Genomic DNA, 17,070 nt, shown 5'->3' on the forward strand with positions numbered 1-17,070 from the left:
TAGTATTTGAATGCAATTTCCAAAACATGAATAATTATTTAGGAAATTAACTCCTTAGAAATAATTCAATTGAGTGTATATTTACCACTGTCACATTAAGAAAACCAGTAGTTTTTCCAACGGCGTCGCATTGTATTTCATTTTATAGCATTAGCGGAGTTATCACGCTCTCTGCAACACTATCATCATTCAAGCAGCTGATACTCAAACATGGCGGAAACTGAAACCCTAGAGTCCTCTCCTCATCCACCTCAACTTTCCGACGACAATCCTACCGGAAACGAAGACCAAGATATGCTCGACGCCGACAAATCCGCTAAAGATTCAGATTCTGATTCTCAGTCCGACTCCGACTCCGATTCAGAAGATGATGCACATCAGAATACACAAATTCAAGCACTTAAAACTGAGCTCTTAAATAACCCTTCCAATTACGACACTCATGTCCAAGTAATTTCTCTTCCTCTACTCATTCACTAAGTTAGTAGGAAGAAAAACGTGTTCCGGAGAATAGTTTCTGTATCGTTTGATAGAAATACAAGCACTGTGTGTCACAAAGGTGTTAATGCATTGATTGCAAGATTGACAATGATGTCTAAAGAGTTGAGATATTAGTAAAGAAATTTTTGAAGGAAAGATTAGATACTACATTCTTACCCTTAAACATAGATGCATCTTTTTGGTGCAATGATTTATCTTAGGTGAATTGCACTTTCTTGTAGTTAAACTTTTGTAGCACTGCCTCAGGGTATGTTCCATTTATAAAACTCATAAAAAAGATTGGTAGAGAGTGAATTTCATCCGTAAGTGAGAAAAGTGATTTTACCATTTTGGCAAAGAACAGTTTCTTTTGATAATGTAAGGTGACATGCCTCGGAGGACAATTTCCTCTACAACAAGCACATCTCAAATGTTCATTAAACTTTGGGTTGACCTGTGGCTGTGATGATAAATGGTTTTTCATTTTCAGAAGCAATGAGCAGTTGGAGTTATTTTCTTTAATTTTTGTAACATATATGTTTGTTAATGTTTTGTTGTGGCTGTGTAGTACATAAAAGCTTTAAGGAAGCAAGGAGATATCCAGAAGCTTAGACAAGCTAGGGAAGCCATGAGTGCTATTTTCCCTTTGAGTTCAGAGATGTGGCAGGAGTGGACAAAAGACGAGATCTCTCTTAGTTCAGGGTATCACTTTTCTTTTTTCTACTGTATTTATTTATTTTTGTTGATAAAATACTGTTTTATTTCTAGATAAATGCTTTTTCTTTGCTGTTTTTTTGGTGGATGTTTGAAGAACTACAAATATTTGTACCATATGGAGGCATCTTTAGTCTGTAGGTTCTTCATAATAGGACAGTGGATAAACGTGAGGGACTGTATAGGTTAGGGCCATAGGAAGGCTAGAAAAGGACAATACAGAAGATCTATGTGGAGCTTATTCAGGATGCATTACATTCTATTGCTCTACTATAGTGAATGCTGCTCCTGTATGCTCAGTTGGATCTCTAAGTAGTGAAGGGAGCAGAACAAATAAGAAGCAGAATGTTTTTTTTTCTGTAAATATCGTATTTTCCTTTCCCAAATAATACTTATCTAGTGGTCACATTTTCTTGCGCTCTCATTTTCACTTTATTGAGAACAAGACTGAAGTCGTCAGCAACATCCAAAGTGGAGATTGGAGATCGCTATGTAGTATGTCCCCAAGCTAAAATAGTGAACACCATTGTCTACTTTGAAACAAGATTTTCTTTTTCCGGGTTAACAATTTGACTTGTGGTCGTCCTACTCAGTATTCTCCATTTTCCGGATGATGTTTGCATAGGTGATTTCCCCTATAACATGCTTGACCTGTCCTGTCTAACTTGTAACTTTTCTTACATGTTCTGCTTTCCTCCGCAGTGGATGATTGCTTTTCTGTTTTTTTTTTTTAAATAATATTTCATTGTATGCACTTGTTTTAAAAAAAAAAAGAAGCACCAGTCTGCTCTTTAAGATAAGCTGAGAGAAAAAAAATAGAAGAACCAGACTAGATGAAGAGGGCATCTCATTGCTTCTTGTATGTATGTTCAGTCACCTTGGATTTATTTATCATTGCTGTTGATTTTTGGATAGCTTAATATTGAAGTTCAAAGGAGAAAAATCGCTGATGGTATCAACACTGGGTATGTTATTGTTGTACTGAAGAAACTGAACGTGTGGAGAAGTCAAAGTGCAGAGTGGATAAGGAACTAGGGAAAAGATTTATGATTTTCCAATCTACAACAGAATATGGATCTTCATTTATTAGAGAACTTTTTTCCTTTTGGAGTTAGCTTTATCATATGAGCCATAGTAGACAAAGGACGGGGAGTAGGTCTGGACAAGGAACAAAAAAGATTCATGGTAGGTGAAGACAAATGGAATGTAAATGGAATGGAGCTTTTTATATGGAGTAATGCTCAAATCTGACTTTTTCTCTAACAAATTTAGATGTTAGATAAAATGACGGGTATGTTTGCACAGGCTGATAGATACGGAAATGACATTGAGTTTATTCTTCCACTATTCATGTAATATGAGTGTTTCTGAGACGCACAGATTCCCTTGATTTATTCATTCTTTTCTCAAATAAACAAACAAACTATTCTGGTGTATATACTTCCCCTGTTTAACTCTGTGACATATAATGAAACAGGAAAAGAAGCCACTTTTGCTGTCTTATATTTTAATTTGCATGTCTTTTTCGCAGGCTCGATGCTCTCCCTACAATTGAGAAGCTATTTGATTGTGGGGTGTCTGACTATCTGGTAAGCAGTGTGTTAAACTTGAAGAGGATTTAGGGTTGAGCCAGGCTCTGGTTCTAGTTTGAAAACACTAATGCTTTCTAGTTGTCCGTGCTATATGCAAGCTGGCTCACTTGGGAGATCCAAAATATAATTGCTTTGTACCTGTGCCTTGTGACTTTAAGATAAGCTAAATTGTTATTGAACCACTTTATTGTTTAAGAGTTGCCTTGTCTTTATTGAAATGAATTTGATGGAAAATCTAGTTATCAAATATTTATTTGTATTGCAAAAGACACGAAAGATACAAGAAGCCAGCCCTTGGTAAAGTAGAACTGTAGAAGAATCTGTGTTAGAAACCTTTCTGTGATTTTGTAATAATCATTTTTCTTGTCCTGCTGCTTAGTATGATGGTTACTTGAAGAATTTAACCACCCTACTATTTGGAAAACTTCCAATATTTTCTTCATTATTTATGGGGATGGAATCAAAGAAGTAATAGTTCAAAGTTGTATTCTGGTTAGAACTTTTTCTTGACAAAGTTAGGCGTTCTGTTAAAAAGACATCAAGAAAGATGTGAGGTTACAAAAATACAACTTCCATAGCCCCTTTTACAATGTATCAAAATGTTCAGTACTAATAACAGGGATTAATTTAGTCCCTTCCCCAAAAAAAAAATGGTAAGAAAACATCAAGCTTTAAGAGAATGATTTGGAGTTGGGATTCCTTCCAAACATCTTCAATTCCTTTCAGTCCACAAACATCAAAAAATAACTGCAGGGATCTGCTGAAGAACTTTTGGAAAAGGAACTTTTCTTTGGTTTTTCTGCAATATATGCATAACATGAATTGTCCCAATTAATGCGTGAGTTAGGCACACGTCATGGGCTGGATCTCTGCCACAAGCAAAAGCCTGGTATTAGTGGAGAGGGGCAGAGAGGTGTGCCCATTATCTTCCAAGTTTCAAACAGCAGTGGCCCTCAGGGATTTCTCGGTTACCAATAAGAGGAAAAAAATGGATTGTCCTGATTACTTTTTCATGTGAACAATCATCTCTGTTACTGTTTTACGAATACATGAAATGGTTTGCTAGAATCAAAATAAATGTACTGATAGTTATTTGCTTGATGCAGTCTGTTGCGTTGTGGTGCGACTACTTAAGTTTTGTTCAAGAGCATGACCAATCAGTCCGTACACTTTCTGCAGCTGGAATTTCCAAGGCAAGAAATCTGTTTGAGCGTGCCCTTGTTGCTACTGGTTTGCATGTTGCTGAAGGCAGCAGGATATGGGAATTATACCGGGAGTTTGAACAAGCAATTTTCCTTACTATTGATGAAACTGATGCAGACGTAAGAGCTTGACACTTCTCTTTCTTTCCTTTTATGTGTGCCGTTGTCTCTTCAGCCTTTAAATTTAAAAGATATAGTTAGAGTTAGCCCTATCTAGTTTGAGACTGAGACACTGTGTTGTTGGTACTGTCAAAGAGCTGGATGCCGTTCTTTCTTTATTGTAGCGCTTGTTTTTTGAAGGTTGTGTACGTCTTCCACCTCCTGTCCCTCTTTGTTTCCTTGCAAGCATGAGAGAATTTAGAGGCATGATATTGCATGTTTTTGTTCAATGTTCATAAATATATTTCCCTTGGGAAGGTGGTACTCTATCATGAGTCGTGTGCTTGAGGAGCTCGCTGCTATTCAATTTAAGAGCTTTTCTAAAGCACTGTTTATGATATTTTACTGGCTTTTAGTTCCCCCCTCTGGATTAAGCATGGGGTAGTAAAAATGACTGCTGCATCTTCTTGTTGTTCCTCTGAAGCAACTTTCACTCCCACCCCCTCCCAAAAGAAATTAAATGGGTTAACTTGTGTCATTGTTTGACTGTCAAGAGATCATGAACAGATACAAAGAAGAGGTATACCTCAAATGCTTAGGTTGCTTTTACTGTCATGAGACTGATATGGCTTAATATTGGAGTTCCCTTTAGAGAAGCATACTTCAACAACTGGTAGCAGATTGAAATGTTATGATACTTAAATACTGGGAAAGCCTATTTTCCTTATTGAATGAAGACCGTGAAAAAGAAAGCACATATGGAGTTGTTCTCTTTTATTATGAGTTTGCGTAATATTTCGTGCAGTTCAGTTATTTGATTGAGTTAATGTCAAGAAACTTGTATCTATTTTTAGTAACTTCAGTTAGTTAAGCTGTGACTTGAATTTTAGGTCAGAGGTTTTGGTTTCGCAAAGTCTATACGTATCTGTGCTGAAGATCAGAGAATGTGAGATCTAGAACTTTCCTCAATTGATAGCCTGTTCTTATATTTGTGTAAAGAAGATTGCCGTATGGCGTTGGTGTTTCCATATTGGACAATGTTCGATGATAACTTGATCTTTATTTTTTTGATAACCCAACTTGATCTTTATTTATTTAGCACATTTGATTGTTGATATTTACTGTTGATGTTTGCTTCATTTAATGCAGTCGAGAGAGAAGCAGGTCCAGCGAATTAGGAATTTATTCCATCGCCAATTGTCTGTTCCTCTTGCTGATCTATGTTCAACTCTCCTCACATACAAGGCTTGGGAAGCAGAACAAGGAGCTAATATTGATGTAGACTCCAGTAACTTGGATGGACTCTCGCCACAAGTTGCCTCTTCTTATCAAAAATCCCTCGACATGATGAATGCGAGGACTCATCTTGAGAATCAAATATCTCATAAAGTTGCACCTGAATCAGAAAGGCTTCAACACTTTATGGTGCATATCCTGATACTCTCTTCTATATTATACCAAGTTGAAACAGGACTAAAAATTAGTTATTTAACAATGGTTGTGATGTGTCTGGGAGATCTGCATAACATGAAAATGGAGTTTATCTAACAGGCAATGGAGCAATTTAAAATCATTAAGGTGCAGGAGTTTGATTTATTACAGAAATTCAAATGATAGTACTTCTATGAAGAAGAAATTAGTTGCATATGATAGGTGATATGTGTCTGCTGTCTGCATTCCTGAATACATATTACAAGGGAAAAGAAGGAACATAAAAAAAACTGTTTCTTTTTTTACAGAAATAGTATCTTAAGTTTGTTGATTGCTTGTTCATTTTGATTGATTTGAGTGCCAGAGTAAGATTGTGTTGCTGATTACCTGATCATTTTGATTGATTTGAGTACCAGAGTAAGATTGTGTTGCTTATGTGTAACTTTTTGGCTGTTAAGGTCTAAAATCAAGAACAGGCTTTTTGGCTGGTCGGATTTTGGCTAAGGCACTTAGACTTTATCTTTGTATTCATAGAAGTAACGAGGATAACTGTTGAAATTAGGCAATCCTGTGTGAGATGAACCCAAACTTCAACCACTATAAGTACAGCATAGCTTCTTTAGTGATGTTATTGACTTAATCATATTACCAGATATTTTAGACTCAATTATCCGGGAAAATTGCTGATGCATGGTGTTTTCCTGCAGGACTACTTAAAATTTGAGCAATCATTGGGGGATCCAGCGAGGATACAGATCTTATATGAGCGTGCCATAGCTGAATTTCCTATATCTAGTGAACTCTGGCTTGATTATACTCACTACATGGATAAGACGTTGAAGGTGGTTCTCCGACCTTCATCCTTTTAACTAATTTGTTGTTTCTTGATGTGAGGAAAACTGATCCAGCTCTAAGTAACGTACATTTCTTTGCAGACCTCCAGTCTTGTTCGAGACATTTACAAAAGGGCATCAAGGAACTGTCCCTGGGTTGGAGAACTGTGGGTGCGATACTTGTTGTCTCTTGAACGCGGTCGTGCTTCTGAGGACGAGCTATCTGCTGTATGTCGTCATTTTAATTTTGCTTGATATTGATTTCTAAGACTAACTGTTCTTATGAGATATTCATCTTTTGTTATTGTGCTTTCACATTTATCTGCTCATTTATGATTGACATATTAGTGGAACAGTCGTTTGTGTTTCGAGACACTAGCATAAGTTGGAATCTTGATTGTGTGTGTTATATCCTAGCAAAATGGAATGCTGTTCTTGTTCTTTTCTATTGTTTCCACTTGAAGAACTTCTCAAGACCTTCTGCAGTCATTTTGCTTCATCTACTTTCTATTTTTCCTTTTGAGGGAAGGGGGGTGTTGGATTTGACGGCCGTGGACTTATTTTTGACAAGGTAAAATTGTTGCTCTAAATTGGTACACAACAGGTGCAAGCTATGTATACGAACGTGAGCTAAGTCCCTTTGTAGCTGTAGGGAGAAGAGAAAATCAGTCCAACATATGCAAATCACGTACATTTACCAACTTAGACCAAAAGGCCAAAAGCTTTTTTGTTTTATTTTATAAAAGTAACAGTTAAGGCAAAAAACCTTATAACCTGATAAAAATGGATCTTGTGCCTAGCTCAAACCTAAAAGCTTGTTCATGCCGTGAGGATCGTCCAAGTCTCCAAGATCATATACAGAGTCATTTCCCATCCTACAGATGATGTGGTGCCTGCCAATTCGAGTGTGGGAAATATACTATGGGACTGAGCATTGGGTAAACCAAGAATTAGGATTGGCCCTGGTATATACTGAATTAAAAAAATAGATCTTGGGCCTAATTTTGTTTTGATAGGTATCTTTGGGCACACCCCAAAAGCTAGCTCATGAGGTGGGAATTTCCCAAGACCATATAAAGAGTTCAATTGCTCACCCCACAAATGATGTGGGACTACTAACACAACTGTTTTTACTTGAGCTTGTGAACAAGTTACACCATTCATTAAAAACACTTGATTCCTCTTCATCAATTTTTTTTAAAGCTGCTTCAAAAAAGCATTTGATTCCTTTCTAACCAGGGTACCCAAAAAATAGTCTCAGTTTTGGTGGTCCATATTGACTTAACGGCACCTTACTCCGTGCTTCCAGACCTGCTTTTCCCCTATTATGTAAGCTTAAATTATCCACCGAGTTTAGAAGGCTGTGAGGGCGGGTCACAGACGGATTTCTCGGTTATCAAAAAAAAATTAAAAAAAAATTAAAAAAAATTATGATCATAGAAAGTCTCTTTTCCCCTATTACGTAAGCTTAAATTTAGAAGACATCTAAACTTTATATAAGAGATGTCTCCTTCCTTCCCTCAAAAAGTATGTATGGATTCTTTTTTAACCATATTGTCCAAATAATACACCAAGGATATTGTAATCCAAATTTGATTCTCTGCCTTGCCAACTATTGAGGGTTTTCTTCAAGTCTCCAGCATCACCAATTGAACTCCAAAAATGTTCCAAAATATTATCCAAATCTGCCATCTTTGTTTGCACTGTAAGTGAAGATGGTTGACTGATTCTGAGGTGTCTTCACATAAAAAATATCTCCCAAGAGATTGTTTCTTCTTCTTTATAGATTATCTCGTGTCAAGCAAGCACCATGAGCTGTATTTCACCCAAAACAAGCTACTTTGGGGCACTCTTGTCTTCCAGATAATTTTCCAGGGCCAACACCTCTCTCGGCTGCTTTACCAACTTGTAGCAAGATTTGACAGTAAATTTGCTATCCTTGTTACCCGTCCATAGCATGGAGCCCTTCAGGTTCTCTTCCAGACTCACTGGTTCCTGTTGCAAATATAACACTCATATTCAGTCACTGAATATTCTTCTGATTTTAACTGTCATCTATTACCAGAATTACAAGCTGGAATAGTATGTTCCTTTGTGCATTCAACTTATCTGCTGGAGATCCTGGATTGACTCTGTCCGTTACTTAACCCATATTTTAAGTACTGACAGAATCCCTCATTGTTAAAAGAATTGGATATTTGACTCCTGATCATTTCCCATATATTCCTTAACTTGCTTGGAATTGAGATGTAATAATAGTTGTTGTGTATCCTATATTTTCTGTATAGCTGTCTTGTTGCTTTTTGATTTCTGTCCAATTGTTCTTTTCCTTTTCCTCTGCTGTTTTGGTGCTATTTTATTTTGATCTGACTGAGCATATGAGAGTGTATTAGACAATGAGAAGAATTAAGTGCATTAGCTTCCAATTTCCATTCTGATGTTTGTAAAAGCACATGTATTGGTACTTGTGGCTACTGCCGGGATTCTTATTCATTTTCTTAATCAATGTTTCAGGTTTTCGAGAAGTCTCTACAGTGCACTTTCTCAAGCTTTGAAGAGGTTGGAGCATATGTCTTATATTGTTATCAGTAGTCAATTTTTCCTCTGCCCATTCCTGCACAATAGGTTTAGTATGTTATGGATCAAAATTACGTAGGTCTTGCTGCGTAAGTGGTCTCCTTTTGAGATTTAAGAGAGAATGCCCACTTGCTGAGAACAAGGGAAATTCCTAAAGAGATTTAGGGATCGATTTTATAGAGTTGGTTCTAACCATTAGCTGTGTTGAGTGTGTTTTAAGGGTTAAAAGAAAAGTTTATTAGATTATTAACTTATTCATGTATATTGCAGTATCTTGATATATTTCTCACAAGAGTTGATGGCTTAAGGCGGAGGCTGTCTTTATTGACATCTGGAGCTGAAAGCAGCAACTTAGATTATATAATTATACGGGAAACTTTTCAGGTATACTTGCTAATTGCTCAAAAAAATTGACCTCCTGTTGGTGTTTACCCTTGCCTGGGAATTCAGTTTAGGTTTTGTTTGCTTCGCTGTTGGTTCTTGCTTTGCAGAGGATTTCACACAACATCCAAAATCAGAATTTTTTAATTCTTTTTCTTTTACAAGGTAAATAAGTTTATTAATGATGGTAAAATACTAGCTGTATACCAAAGGCTAAATTGGTTAGTGAAAGCATGAATGGTCAAACAGGCTCTTTGTACAACAAGAACAACCAATTATGCTTGGTTTATGAAACTTCAATGGTGGTGCTTGTGTGTCCTCGACTCCCCATCTACGTAAGCTTTAAGTAGACAGGGTTGATTCAACTACTTTAATCACTAAATAGAGAGTTGGCTCAACATGATAGTTCTGCAAATTACATGTAGTGGTGTCCACTATCATAGTTGACTGCTTAATTAACAGTTTTTTTTTTTTTGAGAAAGTTAACATTTTATAGACAACAATACACCAATGGTGTATTTCAGTAGTAATTACAACAGGAGTATACAGTAAGCAAAACCAAAAGATCTATCATTTATACCCCTCCTAAACTATCTAAAAGCGAGTAATAGCCTCCATCTCTTTGGGGAGGACATGATTACACCAAAAATAAAGGGTTATAAGACAGTTCAACTTCAAACTCTGGAAAGGGATGTTCTTGTTTTTGAAGCATCTCTGGTTCCTTTCCTTCCAAATTGTCCACCTGATGCAAGTAGGGACAATCTTCCATCTCTCCTTGTGACCTGATGTATTCCCTTCTCTATTCCAGCATGCTAGAAAATCTGAGGTGTGTCTTGGCATGGACCAGCTGATTCCCCTCAAATTCAAAAAGACCTGCCACAATTTCTGTGTCACTCTGCAATGGAGGAAAAGGTGGTTTGTTGTCTCTGTTTCTATTTCACAAAAAAAGCACCTGGAGCAGAACTGTCTTCCCCTTTTAATTAACAGTTTTTTGTTTCCAAGAACAAGTTTCGACACGATCCTTAATGTTTCTTGCAATACTTCTAAATTTGTCTGTCAATCCTTCTTCTATTGTCTCCTATTCTTTTCTCTGGATTTCCACAGTTTCTGATACTTGGAGTTGGAATGACTTGCTATACTTCTATATCTCGATTCGACTATTGTGTTTCTGACTTCTTCATTTGAATAGATCTCAATTTCCTGATTACAGGCCTCCCATCTGGCCTTTTCATTTGTTTTAAACCAGTATTATTGAACTCAAATGGTTAAAGTGACATGCTTCTGCGCTGTCTTATCACTGAAATATTCAACATTTAATTTTGTTCTCACCTGTCCTCTGATGAAATTGAGAATTTTGCATGAACTCTATCTAAATAGTCATGTTAGGCCAACTGCTGCTTGATTAGCAATTGAAACTTCTTATACCATTCACACCATCTTAATTCTGCAATTAATCCTTGATATTCTTTCACGACTTTCTGATCTTGCAAGAAATAAAAAAAATTCACAACCCACAATGAAACTAAAGGTACTCTCCTTCCTTTTCTTCCAGCGTGCATCAGATTATTTGTCTCCACATCTGAAGAATACAGAAAGTTTTTTGCGGATGTACAGATATTGGGCCCGCTTAGAATCAACTCTGGGGAAAGATCTAGTTGCAGCCCGTGGTGTCTGGGAGCGCCTGCTTAAAATCAGGTCTTCATGCACCTGTTCTGTTATTATTTAGAAACATCAACATGCAAATTAAATTAAGCTCAATAATTTGTAATATGATCCAAAATTGTCTTGCTTGTATTTTCGTTGCTGTAATATAATTTGTTTTGCAGTGGATCTGTGCTAGAGGTGTGGCAAGGGTACATAGCTATGGAAAGTGAGATGGGTAATATTAATGAAGCTCGATCTCTCTTTAAGAGATGCTACAGTAAACGGTTCCCTGGGACTGGCTCAGAGGTACATTCTTGTAACAAACTGCTTATATCATGCAGTCAAATTCTGCTTCCTATTTGAACTGTCACCTAGAGCTTGTTGGTTGTGAAACATTTGAGCCATTGAACTATTAGCAATACCTATAACTTGTTCATTTAATATTTCTCAAACTACTACACATAATCTTTGGTTCAGTTCCATCTGATCCGTCCTTACTTCAGTCATGAGTTCCTTTAAGGCAAGGTGAACTGTTTAGTTACGATCTTATTAATTATATGTTTCTGGAGCAATCAATTTGGAAATGATTTTTGGGGCCATGAAAACAAACTTTTAATCTGCAGTACTGTGTGTTTGAGGTACACAAGTCTGTAATTGTGCTTTGAAACATGGTTTTTGTCATGCTGACCTAATCTAATGGATAGGCATCTTGTATGAAAAGAAATTGCGCCTTGTACCGGAGAAATTTCTCTCTACTAATTAAGTACCATCAATTTTGCTATTTTATTGTGGAAACATACTTTACAAACGAACATGTGTAGAGTGATTAGTTCTTGATTCTAGTTGGTGTTTTATGTGGCTCCTTTTGTGCTTTCCTTTACGTGTATCTGTTATATTTGATCTTTTACTGGATTGTTCTTTGCAGCCTAAGTTGCTATTTATTTCGAATTAGATGATACCCCTTCTTCTTCTAAAAAACAGAATCATTCAGGACATATGCAATTCATGGATTCGCTTCGAGAGAGAGTATGGCGCACTGGACAATTTTGACCTTGCCGTTAAAAAGGTAATGCAGGTTAATTTTATTGCTTCTAGAGTTTGCTCATATATTTGTTAATTCGTGCTTCAGTTGTAGAGTAAGATGTGATGATACTTGGAGCTGTCCTTGATGTGCCATAGGGGAACATTACAAATCTCTAATTACTCAAGACTAGAAATTATGTTAGCTCTATCTTTCCATAATCAATAAAAAATATTAGAAATTTAGCAATCTGCCTGATGTTGCTCGCGTAGCTTGCGTCAATGATGTAATTGTGCTTTTCTCTTTGGTATGCACCAGTCGCATTCTAGTAAAAAAAATATTTCTGGTGGAGCTACTCTTTTTTTTTGTGGGTGCATCACTCCTGTTCTGATGGGAATATCTGTTCTCTGAGTATCTTATTGGTGGATGTTATTTCTGAGGGATCTGCTTCACCCTTCTCTAATTGTCTCAGGTCACTCCTCGCCTTGAAGAACTGCAGTTATTCAAACTACAAGAAGCTAAGCATGTTAGTGTGTCAGCAGATGATGGAGACAATTCTTCTAGGAAAAATGTGCGTGAAAAGAGGAAGCCAGTATCTAATTTAATTGAAGAGCAATCTCCTGCTAAACGCCACAAAGATAAAGCTAAAAATGTTAAAATCATTTCTGAAGATGGTGAAGGCCACACAAAAGAACCGGTCAAGGTAAATAATAAAAAACCAGATGTGGCTGCCAGCAAATCAGTGAGTGGAAGCAAAAAAGAAAACAAAGATGTCGCTTCAGGGAAACCGCAACAGTATAATGACCAGTGTACTGCATTTGTATCTAACCTTAACCTCAAGGTAGTTGTCTGTTGATGTTTCTTGAAGCCTAAACCCTCCTGAATGAAATTGCATACCTTAGCAGCCTTCAGTTAATTAGTTGTTTGTTACTGAGACAGGCAACCCATGATGACATACGTAGATTCTTCAGTGATGTTGGAGGAGTGGTTGCTATACGAATATTAACAGACAAGTTCACTGGCAAGTCAAGGGTATCTCTCTTTCTCTACCCATACACAGCAAGAAATTTAGCTTATTCTTACCTGCTTAGTCCCAACAATGCAGTGTAAAGTACCTTCTCTTTTTCCATATAATTATAAAAATTTACCCTCTAGTTCTTAATATGATACACCCACTAATTTTGGTGATTACTAAAAAGTACCCCTCGTATTTTTGTTGTTCTTTTCCACAACTCCTGGATCCAATTTCATGAGATACTCCACTATCTGGGAAGTCAAATAGTTTGTTCTTTTATTTTTGCCAACATTTTTACTATTTTTTTAATTTCTAAACATTGTGCATTGGAGTGTCTCTTGCAAAAATTCAATGAGTCTGTATATAAAATAAATTGTGAAAATTAGATGTCTGATCTACTTTGAGCAGTGTCATTTCATATAGGAGGGAGGAATCCTATTTTTTGTAATATATGGATAAGAAAAAAAAGAAGAAAAAGAACAGAATTGTCATTTGAAACCCATAGATAGTCACCTGTATTGGGTGGGAATGCACAAAAGTAGTTAAGTGAACAGTTTGTTTGGACACAGAGCTTGCACCTCCAGCAATTTCGAAATTTCATGATCCACTGAGAACTCATTCATCAGAATCAATTAAATGGTTCTGACTAGATCCTCGGCCTAGATTGTGCCACTAGCTATTAGGATTAGTTCTTGTGAAGTTCTCAAAATTGTGGGACTTGTGCATAATTGAGTCTAACATTTTAACCTATAATATATGTGATTCATACTTGTTTTCTTCATTGAACATGTTAAGGGATTAGCTTATGTGGATTTCTCGGATGATAAACACCTGGCTGCAGCCGTGGCAAAAAACAAACAGACATTGCTTGGGAAGAGAGTGAGCATTGCTAAGTCAGATCCCAAGGGCAGAAAGAAAGGAAATGCTGCTCCCGGTACGTCTTTGAGACAAGGTATGGCTTGCTTCAGTTGTTTTCACAGTATTTGCACGTTCTTATTAGTTCCATTCTCTACCTTGGGTCTTTTTTGCTGTGTGTTTTCTATATCTAGTTCCGATTTCCTGTATCACCACTTCTATGTTTTGGCTTATGCAATGGTTAACCATTTGCAGCTTTTATTGGTGTTGAGCACCCGATATAGCTTACTGTAGAATGGACTATTATAATTTATAACAATGTTTCATTATCTGCATGTTGTCTTACTTTCCTTTTAAAATGCTCTTCATGTGTTGCTAATCTTGGTGAATCTAAGCTGAGGGGGTTAAAAATGACAGGTGATAATGCTGATCAAACTACTGAGAGTTCAAAATCGGATTCCAAAAATTCTGCTGAAGGTTCCGAGGATGGGTTTGAACCTTTTAGTCATCACCGGGCATCTAATATCCAGCTCAAAGGTAAGAATACGTTTGCAATGCCCAGAGCTGTCAGGCCACTTGGTTGGGTTGACAAAGATAAACCCAAACCAAAAGAATCTGATTCTGTGGAAGATGAAAATCCTAAATCCAATGATGAATTTCGAAAAATGTTCATCAAATCTTGAAATATGAGAAAACACTAGATATAGTTGTGTATGCTAAACTTTAGTAAGCTCTCTTATAGAGTTGTGTTAACCTTTTATGGGTATTATATTATGAGATCTAAACTTTATAATCTGATGACAACATTTTTTATTCCAATCAGCATGCTAATATTTGTCAATGGTAATACTTTTATGCGAATCAATCGTGATTAACTATATTATTATCAATATTTAAGATTTGGGATTCCCGCCCTTTACTTTTGAAGTAGAGTATGAAGAAATAATGAATGAGGATGAGGTGGGGCAAATTTTGATGATGAAACAGAAAACTATGTGAAAAATGACAAGTCTACGGCAGGGATTCCCATGTCTAATCTGAAACTGTGGTGGTTTTCTTACACGACAAAACAAATCTGACACTAGAATGACAACCAACTTCATTTTTTCCAGTACAACTATTTTACCCTTGAAACAAAAAACTGATTTTGAACATGTCTGGTCTTCAATTTTTAATTAACAAAATTTCACGTTTAACTTTGCTCATGGGCCAGCGGAGATCATTGATTTCAAAAGTCATTTGGTGTACTAATTTCTTCATCACATCAAATATTAGTGAGTTATTTAAATACAATTATGAGCAACTCTTGAAATCTTTTAATGTTATAAGAAGAGTACATGTAGATTAAATCCTGTAAAGTGAAAACCAAATGAAAGGCAGATTAGATTATAAAGTCAACGAATTGGGAATATCATTGTACTTGATAATAGTAATACTCTTCTGTGCTAACTGTACATAAAAATACAGATTCCTATATTTTGAAACACTTTCGATCCATATATATAAAAAGGAAATCGAGTTAATTGCACTAAATGCTCCTACAAAACAATGATACTTATGTACACTCTTCCATAATTCAATAAGTGCAATAGTAAGATGGAAGAAATTAAAAAATCCATAGTAAAAAAGGGTTGTTTTTCTCAGTTCCTATGCGGGTAAAAAGCATGTTTACAAGCAAGAATATTTTTTACTGTGGCGTGCATTCACTTACTTTTAAGAAAAGAAAAGAAAACACACTGCATGTTTCTAACTTTTTTTTTTTTAAACCCTTTATTGGATCACTCAATTCTCTCACTCTGTATTTCAGCTTTCTAAACCAAAATTACTTCTCTTTACTCTTTATTTAGTTGATTATGCATTTTGTCTTCAACACCCCCACCCCCCACCCACCCACCCCACCACCACCACTACACTCACCACAATAACTAAATAAATATTTTCTCTCCGTTCATTTCTATTTGTCACTTTGAACCTAGCACGTTTTGTAAGTGACAATGATTAATATGAGTATTTTTCACAATACCAATGTCAATTGATGTAGCACTTGCCTTGCATTTTATGTGAAAATTTGCAAATAATTAAAAAGTTGTTGAATAATTAAAGGACTTTTATTTTAAACCGACTAAAAAAAATAGGACAAATAAAACTAAAATGGGAGAACAATACCGTATAGGTTCTTGCATGACAAAAATCATAATGCTGGCTAGTTGTTAAAGTAAGAGAAATAAATTGAAACAGACGACATATCAGTAAGTTACAATAGGTTCACGTGGGAATCCATGATGATGACTAGTAAGTATGTATCTCTTTTCAAAGAATACAGTTTACACTAAGTATATAAACGTTATTATATTTCTCTATTTCTAAGTTATGTTTTTTAATTTAATTTTTATAAAAACACATATACATAATGCATTTTATCAATAAATAAGAATTTAGTCAAATACACCTTAAGTAGGCTGGACCAATCATCTGAAAGTTGCTGGTTCCATCAAGAATTAGAATCTCCAAATTTAAAGTCTTTTTTGTTGTCTCAATAAATTCAGATTATAAAAGCTGGTTCAGAATATTTACTTTTGATTCACCTTTTTTTTAAAAATAAAAAATCTACATGGGCCATATATATTGTAGCATGTACTATATGGAGAATATATAAAGGATTGGAAGAAGAAAAAGCAAATTAGAGCATGCAAATATTCCCTATATATAATGAAAACTTGTCGTGTTTTATATATCCATATACGTTGAGGTTCTTCACACCAAAATATATTTATATCTAGTGTTGGAATGTGTGCACTTAATTTAATCACGCAATGGATAGTATGAAGTTTATTTTTCTTTAAGGTGACGTACTAATAAATGGTATTCTACTTTAGTTGAATGTAGCGTGGTAATGGAGTGATAAGTATTTTTTTATTTAATTTCTAATCAGATATTTATTAGGTTCAAATCCTTTTAAATATGAAGTCGTCTTTGTTAATAAGTCTTTTAATGAATAGGACATTAGGATCGTGAAACTAGATGATTTTCATAATATATATACATTAAATAAATGATTTTTGGAAGAAAAAACTCCTAATTATATCTTGATCATTTTAAAATTGATCCGACTCCCAAACACTGTTTTTCCCTATTGATTGAAAAATTCCTTATTTTAATAACCACAATAATTATTCACGTGGGTAATCATTATACGTATATATATACTCAATCATCAATATATAGT

At 35.6% G+C, this 17,070-nt stretch overlaps 1 protein-coding gene across 1 annotated transcript; it reads left to right on the forward strand.

Annotated features, from left to right (window-relative positions):
- The first annotated feature begins 189 nt into the window (after positions 1 to 189).
- LOC125815920 (uncharacterized) lies at positions 190 to 14,527 on the forward strand. Its single transcript, XM_049495495.1, has 16 exons — positions 190 to 450; positions 1,049 to 1,182; positions 2,726 to 2,783; positions 3,893 to 4,108; positions 5,237 to 5,512; positions 6,226 to 6,360; positions 6,454 to 6,579; positions 8,866 to 8,910; positions 9,199 to 9,312; positions 10,862 to 11,004; positions 11,136 to 11,259; positions 11,906 to 12,019; positions 12,447 to 12,815; positions 12,914 to 13,006; positions 13,785 to 13,941; positions 14,262 to 14,527. Exons 1-16 carry the CDS (start codon positions 211 to 213, stop codon positions 14,525 to 14,527), a joined length of 2,610 nt encoding a protein of 869 aa, XP_049351452.1. The 5' UTR covers positions 190 to 210.
- Positions 14,528 to 17,070: the final 2,543 nt, after the last annotated feature.

The sequence above is a fragment of the Solanum verrucosum genome, unplaced genomic scaffold (genome assembly GCF_900185275.1).
Source record: "Solanum verrucosum unplaced genomic scaffold, falcon-dt-bn FXZP01000261.1, whole genome shotgun sequence".
In the NCBI taxonomy this organism is placed as follows: domain Eukaryota; kingdom Viridiplantae; phylum Streptophyta; class Magnoliopsida; order Solanales; family Solanaceae; genus Solanum; species Solanum verrucosum.